Source organism: Panthera leo, chromosome A1, assembly GCF_018350215.1.
Source record: "Panthera leo isolate Ple1 chromosome A1, P.leo_Ple1_pat1.1, whole genome shotgun sequence".
NCBI classification, from domain to species: Eukaryota; Metazoa; Chordata; class Mammalia; order Carnivora; family Felidae; genus Panthera; species Panthera leo.
Genome location: NC_056679.1, coordinates 238711049 through 238733035, shown reverse-complemented (window position 1 = coordinate 238733035; position 21987 = coordinate 238711049). Strand labels below are relative to the sequence as shown.

At 49.2% G+C, this 21987-nt stretch overlaps 1 protein-coding gene across 5 annotated transcripts; it reads left to right on the top strand.

Moving 5' to 3' along the window:
• Positions 1–4: 4 nt before the first annotated feature.
• On the top strand, positions 5–21661 carry PDCD6 (programmed cell death 6). Of its 5 annotated transcripts, none has more exons than XM_042954044.1 (6): positions 5–190; positions 1147–1208; positions 10277–10321; positions 11369–11521; positions 17145–17254; positions 21096–21661. In XM_042954044.1, the coding sequence occupies exons 1-6, from the start codon at positions 96–98 to the stop codon at positions 21192–21194; spliced, it is 564 nt and encodes a 187-aa protein (XP_042809978.1). In that variant the 5' UTR covers positions 5–95; the 3' UTR covers positions 21195–21661. The 5 variants fall into 5 exon arrangements, with proteins under 5 accessions (XP_042809978.1, XP_042809987.1, XP_042809970.1 ...); XM_042954036.1 differs by having other exon boundaries at positions 6–190; positions 11369–11527; XM_042954072.1 differs by lacking the exon at positions 5–190 and adding an exon at positions 443–771 and having other exon boundaries at positions 11369–11527.
• Positions 21662–21987: the final 326 nt, after the last annotated feature.

Below are 21987 nucleotides of genomic sequence, written 5' to 3'. Positions count from 1 at the left end.
AGGCCCCGCCTCAGGAGAGGCGGAAGTGGAGCGGCCTCCAGCCTCCAGCCCCCAGCCCCCGCCTGCAGCCTCGGCCCGGCAGTGCGTCTGGGCCCATGGCCGCCTACCCGTACCGCCCGGGCCCCGGGGCCGGCCCTGCTGGAGGCGCGGCGCTGCCAGACCAGAGCTTCCTGTGGAACGTTTTCCAGAGGTGAGGCCCGGCGCCACCCAGGCACTCACGAGGCTCCACCGGTCTCCCCTACGTTCTCCTTGGCCACCCACCTCCCGGCCTCCTTCCTGGCTCCCCCCCCCCCCCACAATGCCTCTTCCTGGCTCCTTCCGGCCTCCCCCCCCCCCCCACGCCTTTTCCTGGCTCCTTCCGGCCTTCCCCCCCCCCCCCCCCCACGGCTCTTCCTGGCTCCTTCCGGCCTCCCACCCCCCAACTCCCTCCCCCCCCCCACGCCTCTCCCCAGCCTCTTTACTGGCTCCCTCTGGTCTTCCCCTCGGCCTCCCTCCTGCTTCCCTTTGGTCTCCCGTCACCCTGACTCCCTTCTTGGCTCCCTCCGGCCTCCCCCTTGGCCTCCTTCCTGCTTCCCTTCGGCCTCTGGCCTCCTCCTTCCTGGTTCCCTTAGGTCTGGCCCCGACCTCGTGCCGGAAACCCCCCCTTTCCCCAGGCCCCTGTCGAGGTTGCGAAGCCCGTTGCAGGTGTCCAGGGGATCGCGGCCCCCACCCCTGAGCCTACAGCTCAGGGGATTGCTGCTCCGGGAGGGTCTTCGGGGATGCTTGTTTAAGGTAAACAGAAACACAGACTGCTCCAGCGCTGTTACAGTCCAGCAGCTGGGAAAGAAGCTGGAGACTGGCACTGCAGCATATTCTGTCCCCGGGTTGCCCTTCAGAGTGAATGAGTGACCAATGGTCACGGAAGGACGTCTGAGGCAGTCTTTTTGCTGTTTATGAAAAGGAGAGAATTCAGACTGTCCAAGGGAAAGAAAAGGAGAAAGGCTTGACAAGGCAAAAGGAGCCATCTCTTTGGGAGAACCTTGTTCCCATGCGGATGCGAGAGTGAGAGTTGACGTAGGCTCGGCAGAGGAATGAAGTGTTTATGCTTGACATGTTTTGCTTGTCCTGCTCTTTTATTCACCAGCTTAACTGGTCTTGATTTTGTAGGGTTGATAAAGACAGGAGCGGGGTGATATCGGACAACGAGCTTCAGCAAGCACTCTCCAACGGTGAGTGGGACCTAGTCGTCAGGACTTCTGCTGAACTTTGAGCCTGACCCAGCTGTAGTAAATAACTTCTTTTCCCAAGTACAGAGGAGTTATGAAGGCCTAATTACTGTTACTGGCATGTGGTGGAGGTGCTTCTGATTCATTTTGCCAGTGGGTATCCTGCGCCAAGGACCTTGCCGAGCTGTTCCAGCCCCTGCATGGACAGGCGCAGGGAAGCACTTGAGAAGTGGAGGATAGGGTGTAGGTTTTAGGGAAGGATAGGAAGTTTAGCTTTGTAGGGCTAATATGCTTCAGGTACATCGAAGATCACTGATTCCTTTCGTGACTGTATCTCTGTGACCCCTTGGGAGAGGATCATCAAGGTGCCAAGGGCACCATGGGGAAGTGACTGGGATGTTGGGGATGTGGCTCTGGCAGGTGGATTATGGGAAGATGGTCTTATCAGTGGGAGAATACTAGGCATTCAGACAGGGATAAAGGACCATAGCTGTTACATGGCAGTGTGTTGGGGGCTCTCCATGGAGTTCTCTTCTTGCCAGTTTCAGCCTGATTAATCCACAGAAGTACTGTTTGAGACCTTTTATTTTATTAACTACCTGGCTCTTTTGCCTTTTAAAAAATCCCTCAGATGCCACTGACTTTTCTGATTCTTAGATTTGTAGCTTGTCTTTCCAGAGGTGTGCCATTTAAGGTAGAAAGGGATCGATTCTAAGACGTTGGAAGACTCTTTTTTTTTTTAAGTTTATTTTGAGAGAGAGCGCACGTGCATGCGTGTGAGAGAGTGGGGGAGAGTCAGAGAGACAGAATCCCAAGTAGGCGCCACACTGTCAGCATAGAGCCCAATTAGGGGCTCGAACCCACGAACTGTGAGATCATGACCTAGCTGAAATCAAGTCGGTGCTTAACCAACTGAGCCACCCAGGTGCCCCAAGATTCATTTTTATTAGTAGGAACCAGTTTGATGTTCTAGAAAAAGTAAGGATGCCGCCACCACCTCACAGTGCTGGATATCGGGCTAAAGGAGAATACGTGCCCTCATTGTGGGTACATACCAGGCATTTAGTGTGGTTTATTGCCTCGTGATTTACATGAAGTGCAGGGTTTGTATTTACACATTAATACGTTTAAAGAACGGTACATACCACTGACTTTTTTCCCCCAGTATTTAACATATGTGGACCACAGATATTGGTGTATAACTTCACATGTATTTATGTTGTTGAGTTTACGAAATTTTTCTTAAATTTTATTTTTAATTTTTTTTAAATTTACATCCAAGGTAGTTAGCATATAGTGCAACAGTGATTTCAGGAGGAGATTCCTTAGTGCCCCTTACCCATTTAGCCCATCCCCCCCTCCCACAACCCCTCTAGTAACCCTCAGTTTGTTCTCTATATTTATGAGTCTCTTCTGTTTTGTCCCCCTCTCTGTTTTGATATTATTTTTGTTTCCCTTCCCTTATGTTCATCTGTTTTGTCTCTTAAAATCCTATATAGTTGTGTTTACAAAATTAAGAAATTTCTTTATGGGGCACCCGGGTGGCTCAGTCAGTTGAGTGTCCCACTTTGGCTCAGGTCATGATCTCACGTTTCATGGGTTCGAGCCTCATGTTGGGGTCTGTGCTGACAGCTGGGAGCCTGGAGCTTGCTTCAGATTCTGTGTCTCCCTCTCTCTCTGTCCCTCCTCTGCTCTTTCTTTCTCTCTCTCTCAAAAATAAAAATGGACATAAAAAAAAAAAATTTCGTTACTCTCATTTGACAATTGTGCCTTCTTGATTCCTCGCTTATCATTACTAATCTCTTTTCAATTTTTGTGTCTCCAGTACTTGGTTACACTTGGAGGAGTAGAAGATAAGGTTACTAGAACATGTCAGAAACAGCTGGAATCCAGCAGGCTATGACCTGGCAAATCTGGCTTAAAACTTTCTAAGCGTTCACCAAAACATATGTCTTCACATTCTGTTAAATGTGGTCAGAGGTTCCAGAGGGTGGCCACTCCAGAAAGCGCGCTCAGAGGTCATGCTTCAGAGGCATTCCTTCTGAGTTCTTTTCCAGTAAGTGAGGACCAACTCTTTTTGTCCATTTGCTTGAAGTTTTGAGGGTGCTGCCCAGGTTTGGGATCTCTGTGAAACCTGCCCCTCAAGAGTGATGGTCACACTCTGACCTCATTAGCATGACAGTGTCCACCTGGGGGCTCCTGTCTGAGTTCAGATCCTGGCTCTCTCCGTTCTAGGAATACGACTTTGGGCAAGGACTTGACCCTCCTGGGAGGGTCGGTAGAGGAAGTGCGCGCAGAGCGCTTGGTGCAGTGCCTGACACATAGCAGGGGGACTGCGTTGTTGGCTGAGTGGAAGAGGAGTATTGTCACCAGCCAGGCCAGGCAGCCAGCTCAGGTGCTGCATGAGGGGCAGCCACTGTTTGTAGGCACTGTGCCAGCATTTAACAAACCTGATTTCACATGAGCATTGTTGTTTGAGCCCCCAGGGCATGGTGGTGGGACCTAATCTGACCTATAGGGTTAGGCTTCTGTATTTTCACTAGAGGGTGTAGTAATGCCCCTAGTTCAGCTGGTTGTTAAAGAATATGGGTCTTTACTCTGTTAGAGCATAATCTTGAACTCAGCTCCTACTAAATATCTACCAGGAGCCTGTTTAAAAGAGAATGAATTTTCACAGTTGTCTAGAGGATGTTAGGTTCACCATTGCTGAGACCCTTTGAAATCAACACCTGCTCTAACCTAGTATCTGTCGGGACTGTCTCGGTGGCCCTGTGGAGGCCCTTTTATTGAGTTGCCCTGTGGGATTGCCTCAGCTCTTGTTCAAGACATGTAAAAACTGGCCTCCCCGTTCACCTTGACAGAGGCATGCTCTCTGCGGGGTGACTGCCAGGCAAATGGCCGGCTCCCTTCTCCCTAGCGGGGACGGTGCCTCTGGTGTTCCAAGCACCTTTGGTGGCTGTTCTGTCTTGCTTTGTTTGCATTTTATTAACCCTGAATCTTTTAACCAGTTAGATTTGCCTCTTCAAATTAGCTGTGAAAAAGTTTAAATTGGTGGCTGGTCAGTAGCATGAATTTAGAATTTTAAGAGGGGGATTTTACTGATCTAGTCTTAGAACCCTTTCTTATCCTCCTACTTTCTCCTCCCATCCAGTATGATTAAAATTTACTTCATTCTGCTCTACTGTGGATATCTGCGTACATTTAAGTTCTTTCTGCAGTAAGGCAGGTTATGTATGATGCACATTCACAGAGTAAGTGGTATCATATCGCTTGCGGAGTTACCCGTTGTGGCTTTTGAGCTGTAGCACAGGATTTAAACCCAGATGTGTGTTGCTGGCACCCCTCGGTGCCCGTGCTCATGTTGTGCTGTGGGTGTACTTCACAGCTAGGTGTCACAGCACCGTGAGCCCTGGTATCTTCCCATTTGTCTCCAGGAGAGTGTCCACTGCTTGCCGTGGGTCCTGTACTCCTGCCTAGAGCACCTGCCCTTCGTCAACATGAGGGGAAGCTGTGTGCATCCTGTGTTTCAGACCCCTGTCTGCCTGGAGGGGTGTGCCCTCTTCTGCCTTTGAGCCCCCTCAGCATCGCTGCTTTTTCTTGGACGCTCCCTGCTCTCCATTCTCTGTATTCTACACGATCATTGTCGTAGCTGTCTCTGGCCACTAGACTGTCCACTTCTCGAAGGAAGGCCAGACTGGGCTCCCTCCTCTGTGCAGCTGCTCTGTGTGCCCAGGCACTGCTCACTGGACGGGCTCCTGTTCCCCCCCACCGCCCCCCGACTTCCTGGAGCTGATGCAGTTGAAATTTGGCTTCTGATTGCTCTCCCAGTATTGGGGTTCTGTTTTCATATTAGAACCGGAATAGTAGGCTATTTCAGGAAGTTGGTTTACTTGGTCTATTACTGGTTAGAATACTGAAGATACAAACTTGTATGATTTCTCACTTTAATTAAATCTGTGCCTGTGTGCTCTCTGCTAATATCCAGTTGAAACCATCCTGAAGAAGTACTTGTGGGTCCCATACACTGACTCCTTTATAAGACTTGTTTCCATAGGAAAGTTTCTAAAATTGGCTGCTCTCAGGAAGGTTTGTGGTTAACAGGTATGAAGAAAGACAGAAGAAGACTGTTCCCTTGCCTTTGTTTTGAAATAACATCTCATAAACTATCTTGAGTTTAGTACCTTTTTTTTCCCTAATTTGCACATTATTTCTTGGAATTATGGGAATTTTATTTTGCTCAAGCCTCTTTTTTGTAGTTCTGCAGGTTTGTCTTAACATAACCTAGGTAGGTATTTTGTGGAGACTTTTTTAGCTGCACTTTAAAAAAATAATAATTCATATATTCTTTTTTTTTTTAATCAAAATAGAGTTCTGGCTTTCTTGAGGATCCCATATTAAGAAGAAATGGGGGGGGGGCACCTGGGTAGCTCACTTGGTTGAATGACCCACTCTTGATTTCAGCTCAGGTCATGATCCCACGGTTTGTGAGTTTGAGCCCCACATCGGGCTCTGGGCTGACACTGTGGCATCTACTTGGGATTCTCCTCTCTCTCTCTCTCTCTCTCTCTCTCTCTCATACTCACACTGTCTCTCTCTCTTTCTCAAATAAATAAACTTAAGAAAAATAAAGAAGAGAGGCACCTGACTGGCTCAGTCAGTTAAGCATCCGACTTTGGCTCAGGTCATGGTCTCACAATCCGTGAGTTTGAGCCCTGTATCGGGCTCTGAGCTGACATCTCAGAGCCTGGAGCCTGCTTTGGATTCTGTGTCTTCCTCTCTCCCTCTCTCTCTGCCCCTCCCCTGGTTGTACTCTGTCTCTGCCTGTTCCTCTCTCTCTCTCTCTCTCTCTCTCTAGTAAATAAATACTAAAAAAAAAAAAATGGAAGAAATGAGAGAAATCAGACCATATAAGCAGACTGTTCCCTGCACACCAGTGCTTCTGGTCCCATCACTGCTCCTGCCCTGACAGTCCCAGTTTGGTGGGTAAGGGTGTTTGCTGCTGGTAATGCAGCAGGGACACTTAGAGGTTTACCATCAGCTTCCATCCGCCTGTGTGCGGAGAAGGGCTGACTCCGCACTTGCTGAGTTGGGTTGCTCTGAGCCTGCTCCTTCCCAGGAAGGATTTTCATGGCCGGCTGCCTCCTGGGATATTCTGACTGAGAAGGGTGTTTGGCCCACTGAGGGCCCTGAGCTGTGTGGTACCTGTTGGCCTATATAGTTGATCCCAACAGTACGATTTATGGCAAACACCTGCTTTCCCTCTGGGTCTCTGGAGCGTCCATGCCTGCCTCCCCAAGAGAAACCCTGGGTTGTAGACTGGGGAGTTCCCTAGCTGACAGTACTTCGCCTCTGTCCTCAAGACTCCTAGCTGGAGGAGTGAGGACGTCCTGTGTGGCTCCATGAGGGGGTCCCTCTGGGCGCTGCACGGGTCTCCACCGGAATTCTCCTAGTGCCTTTCCCTGCTCTGCTGATTTTACTCTGGCCTTTCATTGTAACGAACTGCCTGAGTGTTGGAGTCCTAGTGAGTCGTGGAGCCTGAGGGTGGTCTTGGCAACTCCAGCACAGCCTGTCGTGTCTGCTCTTCCCAGAGATGCACCCCGCCAAAGTTGCAGATAGAAACAAAATAAAGTCGGGATTCGATGGACCTGGCTTTGCCGACAAGTTTCTCCGTGACCTTGAGCACATTGCACTTCTGGCCCCAGTTTCTTCGGATGTAAAAATAGGATGACTGGAAGTTTAGATCCTTTTCCCCCTGGAGCCAAGCCCCTCTGCACCAGATCCTGCATCTGTCTGCTGTAGAACTGGGAGACCGTGTGTCTTCTGGGACTGAGTTTACAGTGTTTCACTAGTAGTCACTTAGATTGTTTTTAATTTTCATTAATGTAAATGCTGTAGTAATTTGACCCAGACCTTCATAGAACCAGTTTCCAGCTGTGGCATTTATCAGATCAGTGCTGTTGATCAGTATTTCAGAAAGGTCATGTTTCTGACTGTGCTATTTGAAGTTGTCATTCCAGCACTGGCGAAGTCTGGGATTGTGCTGAACCTGAAGAGACACCGAAGTTCTGCTGATTGTGTGCATTGGGTGCCTGTGCTGTGTGCCCGTCCCTGCAGGATTTGCTTATACCTCCTCATCTGTAGCTCCTCTCTGGCAGAAAAGGCCAGGAAGACTGGGAGTTCTAGGTCTGATGCAATAAAGTGGAAAGAGATCACCAGTGATGATGTAGAAAAGTCTCATTCTGCTGCTGTTGTTGCCCCTAGAGATTTCAAGTAGTTAAGTGTCTCGATTGTGCAAATGCTGGATGTTGTGAACTCCTAACCCCAACCACTCCCTAAAGCCAAAGTTTGAGCTTGTGGTTAACGGGACATAATTTCAATAAGGAAAACTCTTCGGAGAGAGTGAAAAGACAATATATTACCAGAGCAGAATGGGTTTTTTCCCCCTTGGAGAATGGAGGCAGATGCAGGTTCTTGACAGAATTTGTGTGCTTGGGAGTTAAGTGGAGAAATGGTAAGGCGTCCTGATGGGGGCTGTCTCTACAACCATGGATGGTTCTTTGGGCCATTGTCATTTGCTTAGGGTGGCTTCTTAAGGCTTCAGCCCTGCTCCCAAATTATAGGTGACAAAAGTGTATTAAATTTACGTGGGAAATGACATTTCTGTATTCTTTAGTTCTTTAAGATGAAATTGAGGCAGGACACCTAGAAGTCTAGGTAAAAGTCCAACAGGCAAGCTTTTGCAAGATGACTGGTTCTGACATTCAAACATGCTGCTGTCTGGGAGAAGCAGATGGGAGTGTTTGAAATCGTAGGTGGCCCTGAAACCTGGGCTAGAGGGTTATGGAGTTGTAGGGCTTGTGAAAAAAGCCTACCTTTATAATGTACCCCCTGTTTTTAGTGAGTGTGTTAAATTGATTATTTGCGTTGTATTTTCTTACAGAAAACTGTTTTATAAACCACTTAAGAGTTTCAGGCTGACGCTCAGGTGCATTTAGTGCTTAACACAGCTGAGATATTAAATGTGTGCATGTTGCAGTGTTGCGGCTTCATTGTGGGTTGCTGAGCTTTTTATGTTTAGTCTGAGAACCAGGCCACAAGACCTAACTGTTGGCTGTCGTCACCCCTTGGATTCTGTGCAGAGTCGGGCCCCGTTTGGGTACCGAGAAGGATGAGCAGGGGTACCAAGAGGTTGCCTCCTCCGCCTTCCCCTTGCGCGATAGCCCCGCAGGAAACCTGTGGGTCTCCGTCCTTGACTCGGCGCATGGTGACCGGTTGCTCTCCGGAGCCTGGGACCCCTGCCATCTGCAGAATCCTCCAGCATGGCTGCCAGTCCCCACGGGCCACCTCAGGGATGCGCCTTCCCTGGGCACCCCACGTGTGCCTTTCCAGGTGGCTCCTGGCTTTCACCACAACAGGTGCTCACGTTTGCACACTACTCAGCTGTTGCACTTGTGTTGCTTTTGTTTCAAACTCGTTTGGCCGAGTCATTTGCGAGATGGCTCGTGAGGCTTCTGCTCACAGTCAGGATGGCCTGCGGGGGCCGCCCTCACCTTCACAGATTGAGAGCGCATCGGCCTGTAGCAGAGGTGAAGGGAAGACAAAGGAAAAGTGAATCGGAAAAGGCTTCAGTAGGTGCATTAGGTTCCTAGGGCTTCTAGTCCGTGGTGGGCTGTCTCCTGTGGACACAGCAGGTCGCTGCCTGCAGCAGCTAGCTGGGAGGGAGGGAAAAACAAATGAGGTGAGGAAGTGACACTCTCTGTCTTTAGAACTTTCTTTTCTGTTGCGTTCTCTGTAACATAGTTTCATGATACGGGTTTTCAATAACGTGCCCTAATAGCTTCGTATACGGTCTTCTGCCCGCTCTGCCCCCCCCCCCCACGAACGTCTGTGAAGCCTGCAGAAGATGCTTCTCCAACCCCGATGTGCCAGGCACAGGGACAGGTGTGCCCCTGCCTTCAGGGGAAGAGCAGCCTTCACCGAGTAATTACGGTGGCACTTGTTCCCAAGGGGGAGCTCCAACCTGCGCTGATAGAGCTGACAGATTTAGCTTAGGGGCTGCGGGGACGTGGGGCGCTCAGGGAAGGCTTTCCTGAGGACGCGTTTTCCCGTGGCTTAAAGGAGAGGTGAAGGTGAAGGATGTGCGTGTGTTGGGAGGCACACCTCGGGTCTGGAGAAGCGCGTGCGTGAGCCCCGAGGTGAGCAGGCACAGCCTTTGGGAGCCGCAGCGGGAAAGCCCAGCGTGGAGGACGGTTCCCTTTGGAACCACAGTTCCGAGCGAAAGGTCACGATGCGAGGTCAGGGGGTGGGTCTCTGTGAGAAACACGGAGTTTTATACAGAGAGGGAAATATGAGGTGTTTCCATGCAAGTGGGGTGTAGGGAGAGACCCTGCTTTCCCTCCACATTAAAAACACTTTTTTTCCTTGTTTTTAGTTAGTGTAAAAATTGGTAATGGTGTAAATCACTCTGAAAACAGATTTGGGGGCGTAAAGGTATCTAGTGAACATTTCATTATCAGTTGATAAACGGTTCTGTCAGATTCAGCGGTCTCTTTATGACAAATATTTGGTAATATCCCCACTACTATACGGAAGTGGATCCTAGGGTGCCATAGTCTGCTTTTTCACACTCGCAAGGAAAATACCGTGCAGACTGTAATCTTAGGAGAAGACTTCAAGGCACGGTTGTATGGTACGTTTTTCAGTATACCTCTCAACTTACCTGGTGGCTGAACGCCCGGAAAACTGAGTGTATATTAAAATACTCTAAAGCCGTATCTTGTTTACACGGTAAAGTACCCAGCTTCACGTCATTATAAACAGCTTGGAATGTTAGTCTGTTGGGGCCAAGGGACTCCTGCACAGTGTGGGATGGGACCCCAACCATGACGTGCTTACAGCCCCCCGTGGTCATGGCAACCAGAAATGTCCCCTGGGGACAGTGTCCCTGCTGAGCAGTGTGGTGCCAGGGTCTTCCCGTGACCCCCAAGTTACTTTTGTTAGGTTCAGATGGTACAGATTCGAAACCTAGAGCTTGCTGGTGTCTGACTGTAATTCCTGTCGCTTATTTTCAGGCACATGGACTCCATTTAATCCAGTGACTGTCAGGTCAATCATATGTAAGTAAAGGTGCTATTGTCCCGCCTGTGCAGGCAGGCACCTGTCCTGCTTCATCCTGCCCTCCCGGCTGAGCACTTGAGCTCATTGTCTGACGTGTCCTTTCACATCCTGGTTCTGAAGAGTTCAAGTACCTACAGGACCGGCGCGCTTCACACACCGTCCGTATCTGGCACGATTGTTGACTGGCGGAAACACCCGATACTCAGTTTTTGACCTGAGTTTTCATTCTGTGCGCTTTCACTGATTATAGTGTACTTCTGAGCAGCCAAGAGCGCTCATGTTTCAATCTTCCATTAGCGTCTCTTCCTGAAAAGAAACCAAATGATTTGTCATTTTCTCAGCAGTAGTTCAGACTGAGTTCATATATATATTTTTAGCCATTTTGCAATTGCATGGAGATGTAGTTGTAGGTTCTTTCATATTTGGACCCGGAATTGGGCTGTTGTTTTTTTTTGTTTGTTTTTGTTTTTGTTTTTGTTTTTGTTTTTTTTTTGTTTTTTTTTTTGTTTTTTTTTTAATGAAAAGTCTTCCTAAGAGAAAAAACCTGAAGCCAATAGAGTCTTCTTGTCACTGGGGTGGGCCTGCGCTGGTGGGCGTAGGTCCTCTGGGAGAATGGAAGTGGCGGTGCCCGGAGTTGGGCCCAGGTCTGGGAACTGAGAGCGTGGAGGGGCTCCTTCGGTCTGCACTTTGCTTTCTTCCTGGCTAAGTGAGAGTATCCACCAGGTGCCGTGTCTTTGTAGCCTGCTTCGCTGTGAAGCGTTATTTGTGTTGTGGCTCTGCCCGTGTTTTCTTGCCCTTCCCTCTTTACCGTGTGCCTCACGTCTGTCTAACGAGGCTTAGGGGCTGTGGCCGGAGAGCCAGCCGGCAGAGGTGGTCTGGCCCTCCCAGTCAACGAGTGAGCATTTCTTGGCCGTGGGCACCTGCTGGCCGAGCACCGGCCTGACCCCGAGGCGGGTGTGGACGTGGCTGTGCTGTGGTCGAGCTGCTTGCCGATGACCGACGAGATGCCAGCTGCTGCACACCACTCACGTTCCTTTCTGTCTCAGCTATGTTCGACCGAGAGAACAAGGCTGGCGTGAACTTCAGCGAGTTCACTGGCGTCTGGAAGTACATCACAGACTGGCAGAACGTCTTCCGCACCTATGACAGGGACAACTCTGGGATGATTGACAAGAACGAGCTCAAGCAAGCCCTCTCAGGTTTTGGTAATTCACTTATCTTGATTGTGTAGCGTGTTTCATTTTGGAACCTAGGTGCCATTAATGTTTTTTTACTTGGTTCATTTTACTGATTTTTTTAACTATGACTTTTTTTGGCATACAGATTTATACTTTGATACTTTTTATATCACGAAGGCTTATATTTGACCTGAAGACTTTTATGTGGGTTTTTTTCGCATCCAAAATGAGATAAGGGCTATACAATCATTTCTCACTTGTGAAATGTAGTGATGTCTCACTCACATTGAGAATGAGGCAGCTTTGGAAACAGTTTAACGTGAATAAGTGAAAAGAAAATGTCGAGCAGCTCCTATTTCTTGATACATCACAACACGTGGCAGGATGAGCCAGACACTCGTCAGAGATGATTCTGTAAGCTGCAGACACAGTGTCGGCAGGCGTGCAAGTGCCCGTTCTCAAGTGCGTGCAGGCTCAAGTGTGCTGTGCTGCTGGGAGTGTTCGCACGGCCTTCCAGAGTGGGTCAGTGGGCCCTCTGATGCGGGGGTGTGGGTCTGAGAGGAAGGTGGGATTTCTGGTGTGTAGGGCTATGCAGACATGGGGTATTTGTCCGGGGCTTGTGGGAGTCTCACCCAGAGTCTGGTGTGTTTGGGATGGTCTCACTCAGCCCTCTGTTCACTGGGCCCCTATTACAAAACCCCTTCTATATTTTGCTTAAAAGTCTGCTTATAAATGCCAGCTAGAAAAAAAATTAGGCAAGTTTGTTTATAATGTACTATTTTTTTTTTTTTAATAATATACTGTTATGGGTTGCCTGGGTGGCTCAGTCGGTTGAGTGTCCAACTTCAGCTCAGGTCATGGTCTCGCGGTTCGTGGGTTTGAGCCCCACGTCGGGCTCTGTGCTTACAGCTCAGAGCCTGGAGCCTGCTTCAGATTTTGTCTCTCTCTCTCTCTCTCTCTCTCTCCCTCTCTCCCTCTCTCTCCCTCTCTCTCCCTCTCTCTCCCTCTCTCCCTCTCTCCCTCTCTCCCTCTCTCTCCCTCTCTCCCTCCCTCTCCCTCCCTCTCCCTCCCTCCCTTCCTCTCTCTCCCTCTCTCTCCCTCTCTCTCCCTCTCTCTCCCTCTCTCTCCCTCTCTCTCCCTCTCTCTCCCTCTCTCTCCCTCTCTCTCCCTCTCTCTCCCTCTCTCTCCCTCTCTCTCCCTCTCTCTCCCCTCTCCCTCTCCCTCTCTCTCTCTCTCTCCCCCTCCCTCCCCCATCATGCTCTGCCTCTGTCTCTCAAAAATAAATAAATGTTAAAAAAATTTTTTTAAGTTAGTTATAATAATATACTGTCATAATGTATAACGTACTTCTAGGTATTTTGAGTTTTAATAATACAAAGCACATTTTTAGTTCTTATGTTAATGTGTTATTAACTTCTGTCCTTCCCCCATTTTTCCTTTGGGCACATACTTCATGGCTGTCTTTCTCTTTCTCTTAGTTTGTTGCCTTATGAATTCCGGTGGTATCCAGTTAGAGGCCCCGGGAATCCATAGCACGTTTGTGTTCTCAGCTCACTGGGTGTGGGTCAGGGTTAGGGCAGGACTTGACCTCAGGTTCGCTGCATTGGGACTGGGAATGCTTCTGACTTTGCTCTACCTATAGGTTGGGGAGAAGGTCAGGCCGAATGGAAGATCTGGGAGGGGTGGCTGGCAGCTGTCCACAGATGGTGGTCCTGGGGCTGCAGGTAGCTGGGGGCCCGGCTGGGCTGAGGACAGCTTGGGAGGAACCTGCATCCTGTGAATTACTTCCAGACAAGTGACCTTAGGTGTCAGGGAACATGGCATTTTGTAAAGTTGTCAGGCCCAGAGCCCTCTTTTTACTCAGTGCCGGTGTCCAGTGGGTCCTTGGAGCTCACAGTGGGAATGCTAGGGTGGGCCGTGCCACTGGCCTCTCTGACCTCCGAATGCCCATCAGGCCCTGGCATCTGCAGCCATGGCTGCATGGTCACAGAGGTCATGTGGCGCTTCCTTGTGGTAAGGAGCCAGCAGGCCCTCTTGGTCTGGGCAGGGCCGGGCTCCTTCCTGACTTCTGAGCGCTTTCTGGAGAAAAGTATTCTGTGGTGCATTGTAGTTATTCTAAAAGCTTCTCCCTGTGGTTGGTTCTTGATTTCTGAGAGCCTGCTCTGGATCCATGCCTTCTATGAAAAGGAACATTATTCTCCTTTTCACATAGTCATCACTTTGGAAGATTTTCTGTAGTAACTGAAGCAAAGTCTGTTCGGTTTTGACTCCTAAGGACAGCTCTCTTGCCCTGGTCCAACAGGGGGGCTGCATTTCAGCTCTGCATGTGTGTGAGGGAGTCTGGGGGTGGGGGGCAAGCCCCACAGCGTCCTCCGACCTCTGTCAGCTCCACTTGATGTCTCAGGCTGGTCCTGGTGGCACTGGGTCACCCTCACAGGCCCCGTGCTGGGTATGATGGCTCACACATCCCTTTTGTAAACCCATTTCTAGTATGTGCTATGCACCAGGTACAGAGACCTGGAAATAAAGAGGTGTGTGGGGCATGGCCCTCACACTCCTGCTAGCGGGGAGCTGACCGCTCCCACAGTGGGAGTCTGCTCACGTGCAGGGCGGTCCTCCCCTGTGGGCAGGGCAGCGGGCACGGGGCTGCTCCCTCTCCCTCCGCCCAGCGTTTTTTGGTGAAGAGGTTATGAAAGTTATCAAGTGTCAGGACCCTCCATTCAGTCGTCACCCATCCCAGCCGCTACCATTTTCATGCTGCATTTGCTCTGTCCCCTGTTGTGTGCCAAGGCTGACGGGGCCTGTGCGCCGTGGTCCCAGCACACTTCATTCAGCAGCGTTTCCCTGGGGCGTGTGCACTACGTCCACGAAATCCGCACCATGGACCCACCTTAGAGGTTAACCGTCCGTTTGTGTGAGTTAGGGTCCCAGCAGGTCCACAGGCAGCCCCCACCCCTTTTTCATGCCATTGGCTGGTTGTAAACATGGGCCTGTCCCTTGCTGCAGTCTCTGTCCCCTGGAGAGTAGTTACTGAAGGTATGCTGTCATGACAGGCTGCTGAGAATAGGTGATGTGGGGTCTTCAGGGTAGCTCTGATGTCTCACCCCTCCTGCGCCTGTTAGTTCTAAGGAGAGAACTTCATTCTCTTAAGGTCAGGGTGTGGCCCTGTGGTCAGTGTGTCAGGTCTGAAAGGGCCCAGTCCTGACCAGGGTCACAGGCTGGGGCTGCACATGGAGAGCATCTCTTTTTTTTTTTTTTTTTTTTTTTTCATTTTATTTAAGTATAGTTGACAGACAATGTCGTGTTAGTTTCACGTGTACAACATAGAGATTCGACAACACTGTACATTACACGATCTGAGTCACCACGCAGTGTTCTGACAGTACAATTGACTATGTTCCCTATGTTATACTTTTCATTTCCTGACTCACTTATTTTATAATCTGAAGTTTGTGCTTTTTAATCCCCTTCACCTATGTCACCCACCCACTCTCACCTCCTCCTCTTTGGCCACTACCAGTTCTCTGTAGTTATGAGTCTGTTTCTGTTTTGTTTGCTCATTTGTTTTATTTTTAGATTCCACATATAAGTGAAATCATTTGGTATTTGTTTTTCTCTGCCTTATTTCTCTGAGCGTGATACCCTCTAGGTCCATCCATACTGTGACACATGGCAAGGTCCCATCCTTTTTTATGGCCGCATAATATTTGTGTGTGTGTGTGCACGCGCACGCACGTGTGCGCACACCACATCTTTATCCATCTTTCGATGACCACAGGCTACTTCCATATCCTGGCTACTCTAAATAATGCTGTAATAAACACAGGCATTTTTATATATTTTCGAATTAGTGTTTTCATTTTCTTTGGGTAGATACCCAGTAGTGGAATTGTTGAATCATAGGATAGTTCTGTTTATCACTTTGGGAGGAACCTCCATACTGTCTTCTAGAGCAGCCGCACCAGTTTGCATTCCCAGCAACAGGTGCAGGAGGGTTCCCCTTTCTCCACATCCTTGCCAACACCTCTGGTTTCCAGTCTTTTTGATACCAGCCATTCTAACAGGTGTGAGGTCATCTCATTGTTCTGATTTGCATTTCCACAGGGCACCTCCTCTTAATTTATGAGGGTGGGGTTATCACTGTGTGGGTTTTCACTGAAGGAAATTCTTCGGGAACAGTCTGCTCCCAAATTTTGCCTCTTATAGAAACATCCTTTTTATAGTTTGTTCATCATCCGTTTTTCTGGTCTGACTTCCTTTGGTTTTGTTCTCACTGCAATACTATTGAAGAGCAGGGAAATTGGAAGTTAGTCCCAGGGATGATAGAAGTTGCTTCCATTTTCTGTACAGATTGTGGAGATCCAGCCTGTATGTTTGTGACTAGGCCGGAGAGCGGCACCGCAGTGGCCGTTGTCTGCTGTCCACACCCTGGATGAGCTCAACCCTCACCAGCTTGGACCTCTTATTGCCCAAAGGCACAGGTGCCAAGTGTGAAGAGAGGAGACTCGTAGGGGTCAGGGGGAGTGGTTCCCATTCAGTACCTGCTGTCTCTGTTTTCTAAGTCATGGGTCCGGTTTTCTAATCAACTGGCAAGGAAGGGGGGCCCTGGATTTAAGTCACAGACGCATAGAGTATGCTGACCACTCTGGAAGGGTGCTGTCATGTGTGTGCATGTTTGAATCATTTTGAGAAAAGTAAGTGCTTTTGCAGGTAATTAACTGTGAAATTCACTCAGATAATAGGTGTATATATATCCTCGCAAAGATTCCAACAGGACCGAAACCAGTAAAAGTATTTTGGCCCCTGGATCTTCTCTCCTGAATAAGTAAGGACACCAGAGGCACACAGGTAGTGGGATTAGTAGAGAAGGAAGTAGATGTCTTCATTTAGAGCGGCCCCGAGGGGTATCCCACAGGCACATGGCCATTGTGTCTCTCTGTCTTTAAAACCACCTCCCTGCTGGTGACCTCTTCAAGACCTATTCAGTAAATTGGAGGTGGAATCAGTGACTCTTCGTCATAACATCTGATGGCCCTCAAGTTGTTATGAAGCTTGTGAGGCTGCCTTACTCCATATAATCTTTTACTGCCTAATGTCTGTGCTACTTGATGTATAGGAGTACCTATCAGTTAATCTGCTGCTTCCCTAAGTTTACATTTTGTTTACTTGGAAGCTTTCAGTGATGTTTTATCTTTCAAATCTAAAATGAAACTTACCGTTTGTAAAATGATAACTTCACTGTGTTCAGGGAATGAAGCCTCGGCCGCCCTGCAGGGTGACTTTTGGGGTGCAGCACAGTAGGGTGAGTATACTTGATGTGAACTAGTGAGCGCACGTAAATGACCTGCTGTGCCTGACAGCTCTGGCCTCCGGGTTACGCTCACCCTTCCAGGAAGAAGCGGTGGTCCTCAGGGCAGCCACTCACAGGACTGCAGATGGGGAGTCATGGGAGGGATCGCAGAATGATGACTTCGTTCCTAGAGTGCATGCGAATGCATTTGCGCCTTGTGTTTCCACCCCCAGCCTCGGCCATTTGTTATCAGCTGCTGTAAGAGGCTGTGGGGCCTTTTGGAAGGAGAATGTGCGTGTTGACGGGAATGTCTGCTCTCCTGGCCCTCTCTTCACTCTCTGTTTTCTCTTCAAGGGTACCGGCTCTCTGACCAGTTTCACGACATCCTCATTCGCAAGTTTGACAGACAAGGGCGGGGGCAGATCGCGTTTGATGACTTCATCCAGGGCTGCATCGTCTTGCAGGTAATTGGGGCTCCGTGGAGGCTCACAGTGAGCTGAGCTGTGGAGCAGGACAGGAGTGTCTGTGAAAGCAGAGGAAAAGGGAAGTACCTGCGTTCTGGAATTTGCAGTTTAATGGAGTAAGATCAGTTTCTGGAGCTTATAAAAGTTTGTCTTGTCTGTGGAGAAGCAGTTATTCTGTTAGGTGGCGGTATGGCCCGGTAGTGCACCGTGTCCCTGTGGAGACCCTGTGCGGGTCCATTCGTTTGCAGACTGTTTTTGGTTTTTTTTAAATTTTTTTTTTTAAGGTTTTTTATTTATTTTTGAGACAGAGAGAGACAGAGCATGAACGGGGGAGGGGCAGAGAGAGAGGGAGACACAGAATCGGAAGCAGGCTCCAGGCTCCGAGCCATCAGCCCAGAGCCCGCGCGGGGCTCGAACTCACGGACCGCGAGATCGTGACCTGGCTGAAGTCGGACGCTTAACCGACTGAGCCGCCCAGGCGCCCCAAGACTGTTTTTGATAAATACGGTGTAGGGCTGTAAATGATTTTCCTTATGGTTTTCCTAATCACTTTTTCTTTTCCTAGCTTAGTTTACACGATACGTGCGCAAGGTATGTGTGAATTGGCTGTTACTGGTAAGGCGTCTGGTCAGCAGCAGGCTATTGGTGGTTAACGTTTTGGGGCATCAGAGTTCCATGTGGATTTCGACTGCTCCAGGGCCTGTTGCCCCCAACCCCCACATTTTTTGGGGGGGGGCTCAGCTGTATTAGCAGTCCATTCGGATGAGGTCATGTCTTCCAAATCCAGTGGGTTATTTACATGTGTTCTCTGGTACTTTTGTTGTGTTTTCATTCTGAGGAAGAGGATAAATTTTCCATTTTGATCTTTACTGTGCCCTCCCTTTTTGAGTGAGGTCAGCTGCAGGGGCAAGAGCTGGCTCCTGAGCACACGGGCCTTGTTCCCATGTTGCGGCCACTGCCAGCCAGCATCTGGTGGAGCCCGTGGAACCCACTCACCCCGTGCTTGGTGTTTCCCTCCTATGGCCTTGCTTCTTGAGCTGGGAGAGAAACTAGTGCGGAGGTTGAGGACCCTTTCCAGAGACCGAGGGCAGGAGTGCCCGAGTCTGCCCTGCTGTGCCCACACAGTCCCCGCTGCTCCTGTCTCTAGGTGAGGATCCAGGTTACATAGATTGAGGCTTAGAAATGCAGTGGACCAGGGATGCCTGGCTGGCTCAGTCGGGGAGCATCTGACTCCGGCTCAGGTCATGATCTCACGGCTCGCGAATTCGAGCCTCGCATTGGGCTCTCTGCTGTCAACGCAGAGCCCACTTCAGATCCTCTGTCTCCCTCTTTCTCACAAAAATAAGCAAGCATTAGGGGCACCTGGGTGGCTCAGTCGGTTAAGCGTCTGACTCCGGCTCAGGTCATGATCTCACAGTTCACGGGTTCCAGTCCGGCTTCACGTGAGCCCTGCTTCTCTCCCTCCCTCTCTGCCCCTTGCTCACTTGTGCGTGTGCTCTTTTTCTCTCTCTCAAAATAAACAAACAAACATTAAATTTTTTTGAAAAACTGCAGTGAACTGATAAACCCATAGATAGCTTTTAAAGTTTTTATTGTGACAAATGAAAAAAAAGTAATAGAGACAACAGTGTGATGAGCCCATGTGCCCCTCACTCAGACTCAACAGTTAGCAGCTGATGGACAGCTTGATGTCATATCTGCATAACCGTAACACTCCCCCCACCCCTTACTCTGAAACAGATTTGGGCCATGGAAAGCAACTGTTTTATCTGTACATATTTCGGTAGGACTTGCATCTAGACAATGAGTCCTGGTAGCTTATAAATTTTTTTTTTTAATTTTAACGTTTTTATTTATTTTTGAGAGACAAGACAGGGCGCCATCAGGGGAGGGGCAGAGAGAGAGAGAGAGAGAGAGAGAGAGAGACAAGGAATCCGAAGCAGGATCCAGGCTCCGAGCTGTCAGTACAGAACCGGACGCTGGGCTCCAACCCGCGAACCGTGAGATCATGACCTGAGCCGAAGTCTGACGCTTAACCGACTGAGCCACCCATGCACCCCTGATCCTTGTAGTTTGAATTCCGGTCGGGTTATGTCATATCAGCTCTAGAGGCCGCTGAGAAATGTCAACACTGTGGAGTTTTTAAATATAATTTGGAATTTTGGGAAACATTCTCTGGGTTTTTTTTCCCATTAGAATTCTAGATCAGTAAAAGTGAAGTTTCTGTGGCATGCTAAGTGCAGCACTCCGTGACTTCCTTGCCGAAGAGGCAGGGAAAAGCCCCATCCCTGTTCAGGGCCTTGTTGGAGAGCTGGGTCTGCTGACATTTGAGCTGTGGCTCTCTAAAATGGGGAGAGCCTTACCCCATCTCTGCCTCAGGGTTTGGTGAGGCTGGGTTACACTTCTTTTGCAGTGTCGTCTGAACACTTAAAAAGGTGTAATGTAAAATCTCCTTATTCTCTGCATCTGAATTGCTCTAGGGTTAGACTTTTCATTTGAGGTTCTGTCCCATAAGTAAACATCTGGTCCTTATATTTCTTCTTGAGCAAAGGTCATTTCGTGTAGGGTTTCAGTAGCTGGGGTAATGTGATCTGAGTCCCACAGGGAGCTCGCCCAGCGCCTCCGCACTCCTGTGGGCTGTGGACAGGCCAGCCAGGCTCTCCTGCAGCCCCTGCCTCTGGGCCCCATGCTGACCCGGACTTCTGCTCCCACCCACACTTCCCACATGACCTCAAACACGGGGCAGAGGTGGGCAAGCTACAAGAAAAAGGTCCTGAGAAATGTCTTCCATCTGCCTTTTTCCAGAAAGAAAAAGGCTTTTTGAAAATTAGTGTTACAAAAGAACATGAAAATTTGTAGAAATCTTGGGAAAATACAATTAAAGTATAAAGAAAGATTTCCAGTTGTTCTTCAAGCCAGGATTAACTGCTGCTGGTGTTACTGGAGTTGGTTTCACATTAGCGTCTCACGCGTGTTCGGATGCTCGTGGCCACCACCCGAGTGGACAGTCAACTGTGTCAGGGGCCCCTGTTATTGTCCGCCATTTAATCTGCCGCAGCACCCGAGGGCCGGGCTCCAGCCTGCTCTCGTGACGAACCCGTGTGTTGTTTCCTTTTCTCGTCCTGAGGAATTGTACTACGCCTGCTTCCTTTTGTCACTTACGATTCCTTAGGCCTTTTGTGGTTGTCCGGCTGTCATCCGGAACAGCAGTTGTCTCTGCTTTGGGGGGCGGGGTCTCCCCTCTGCTCCTGACCTGCTGTGGGGGAGTCAGGCTTGTGAACAGACCAAGGTGGAGCCTTCTGGGTGGGGCGTGCGCGAGGGACCCTCAGGCTGGTACAGGGAGACCTACCTTCTGTGCTCTGTGGCTGAGGCTTCATCTGTTGGGAGCAGGTTGTAAGCGAGGGGCTCAAGTCAGGGCCGGTTTCCCTGTGTCCTGAATGGCAAGTGACCAGAGCCGAGGTGAACATTTGAGTAACCCCCACGAGGTTGGTCATAGAGCAGGGGGGGAGGACCCAGGTTTACCACTGGCCCACTTGGGGAACCAAGGCCCGGACCCAGGGCTGTCGTGTATAGCCTGCAACCCACCCCTTGATCTCTTAACCACCTTCCTGTATCCACGCTCCCACCTGACCTCGGCATCCCCTACGGTGGACAGGCCTGAGAGGGTGGTCAGGGTTACCTACCCATGCCTCGCTGCCCTGGTCTCCGTCAGAGTCGGGGTCGTCTGGAGACATGGATTAATTTGGGTTCCTAAATTTTTTGTTTTGTTTTTTGCCAAATAACATTTTGTTCCTTCTGTTAAAAAATATCGAGATCTAAATGACTGTTGTTTCTTCCCCAGAGGTTGACAGATATATTCAGGCGTTATGATACGGATCAGGACGGCTGGATTCAGGTGTCATATGAACAATATCTGTCCATGGTCTTCAGCATCGTATGACACTGGCCTGTGCAAATAACAGCATGACTTACGGAAGGAAGACTAAAAATGCCAAATCACCCTTTAAAGAAACGGAACACAAATGCAGCTAGATACTGTTCTTTCTTTAGATTTTATATAATTAACATTTGGGGACCTGACTGTACATATGTGGATAAGCTGATTAAGATTTTTGCAAATGTAACAATAGTTATAACTCACATACAAACATTTGATTTGAGACTGTTCAGTTGTGCCATGAGGTAAGATATAATAATGTTTCAAGTGTCTTGCATGCAAAAAATTCATCATGTGCATTTCTAGATAGCTCCAGTTCTATAGTGGAAATACTTTTATTAGCCAATAGGAATTTAAAAATAATAGAGAACTTGCACAGAGGCTTTTATGTGCCTTACATTTTTAAAACAGGGTTTATTGTACTTGTTTGAATATGCAACATAAACAATAAAGCAAATGCGCACCCCGTCCCAGACGGCTCAGATATACTCACGTGGGAGCTCCCAGAGGTCCAGGACCCTTTCTGGGGCGTCCGCCTGACTCTGCTAACGGAATCCAAGGAGACCACTGTCCTCTGTGACAGGAGTTAGTTTAAATTTCATAAAACTTCTTTGGACATAGAAATCCAAATTTGGTCTGGAAGCGTGTGGGTTTCTGTCACTTACAGTGATTCAGTCCTGCTCTCTGAGGATCTGTTAACTGTGGTTTTTGAACATGAAAGCGGGCTGCAGACATCTGGGATGGTCACCCACGTCACCTGCTGTCGGCACACAGCCATTCCCGGGGGGCCCTCATC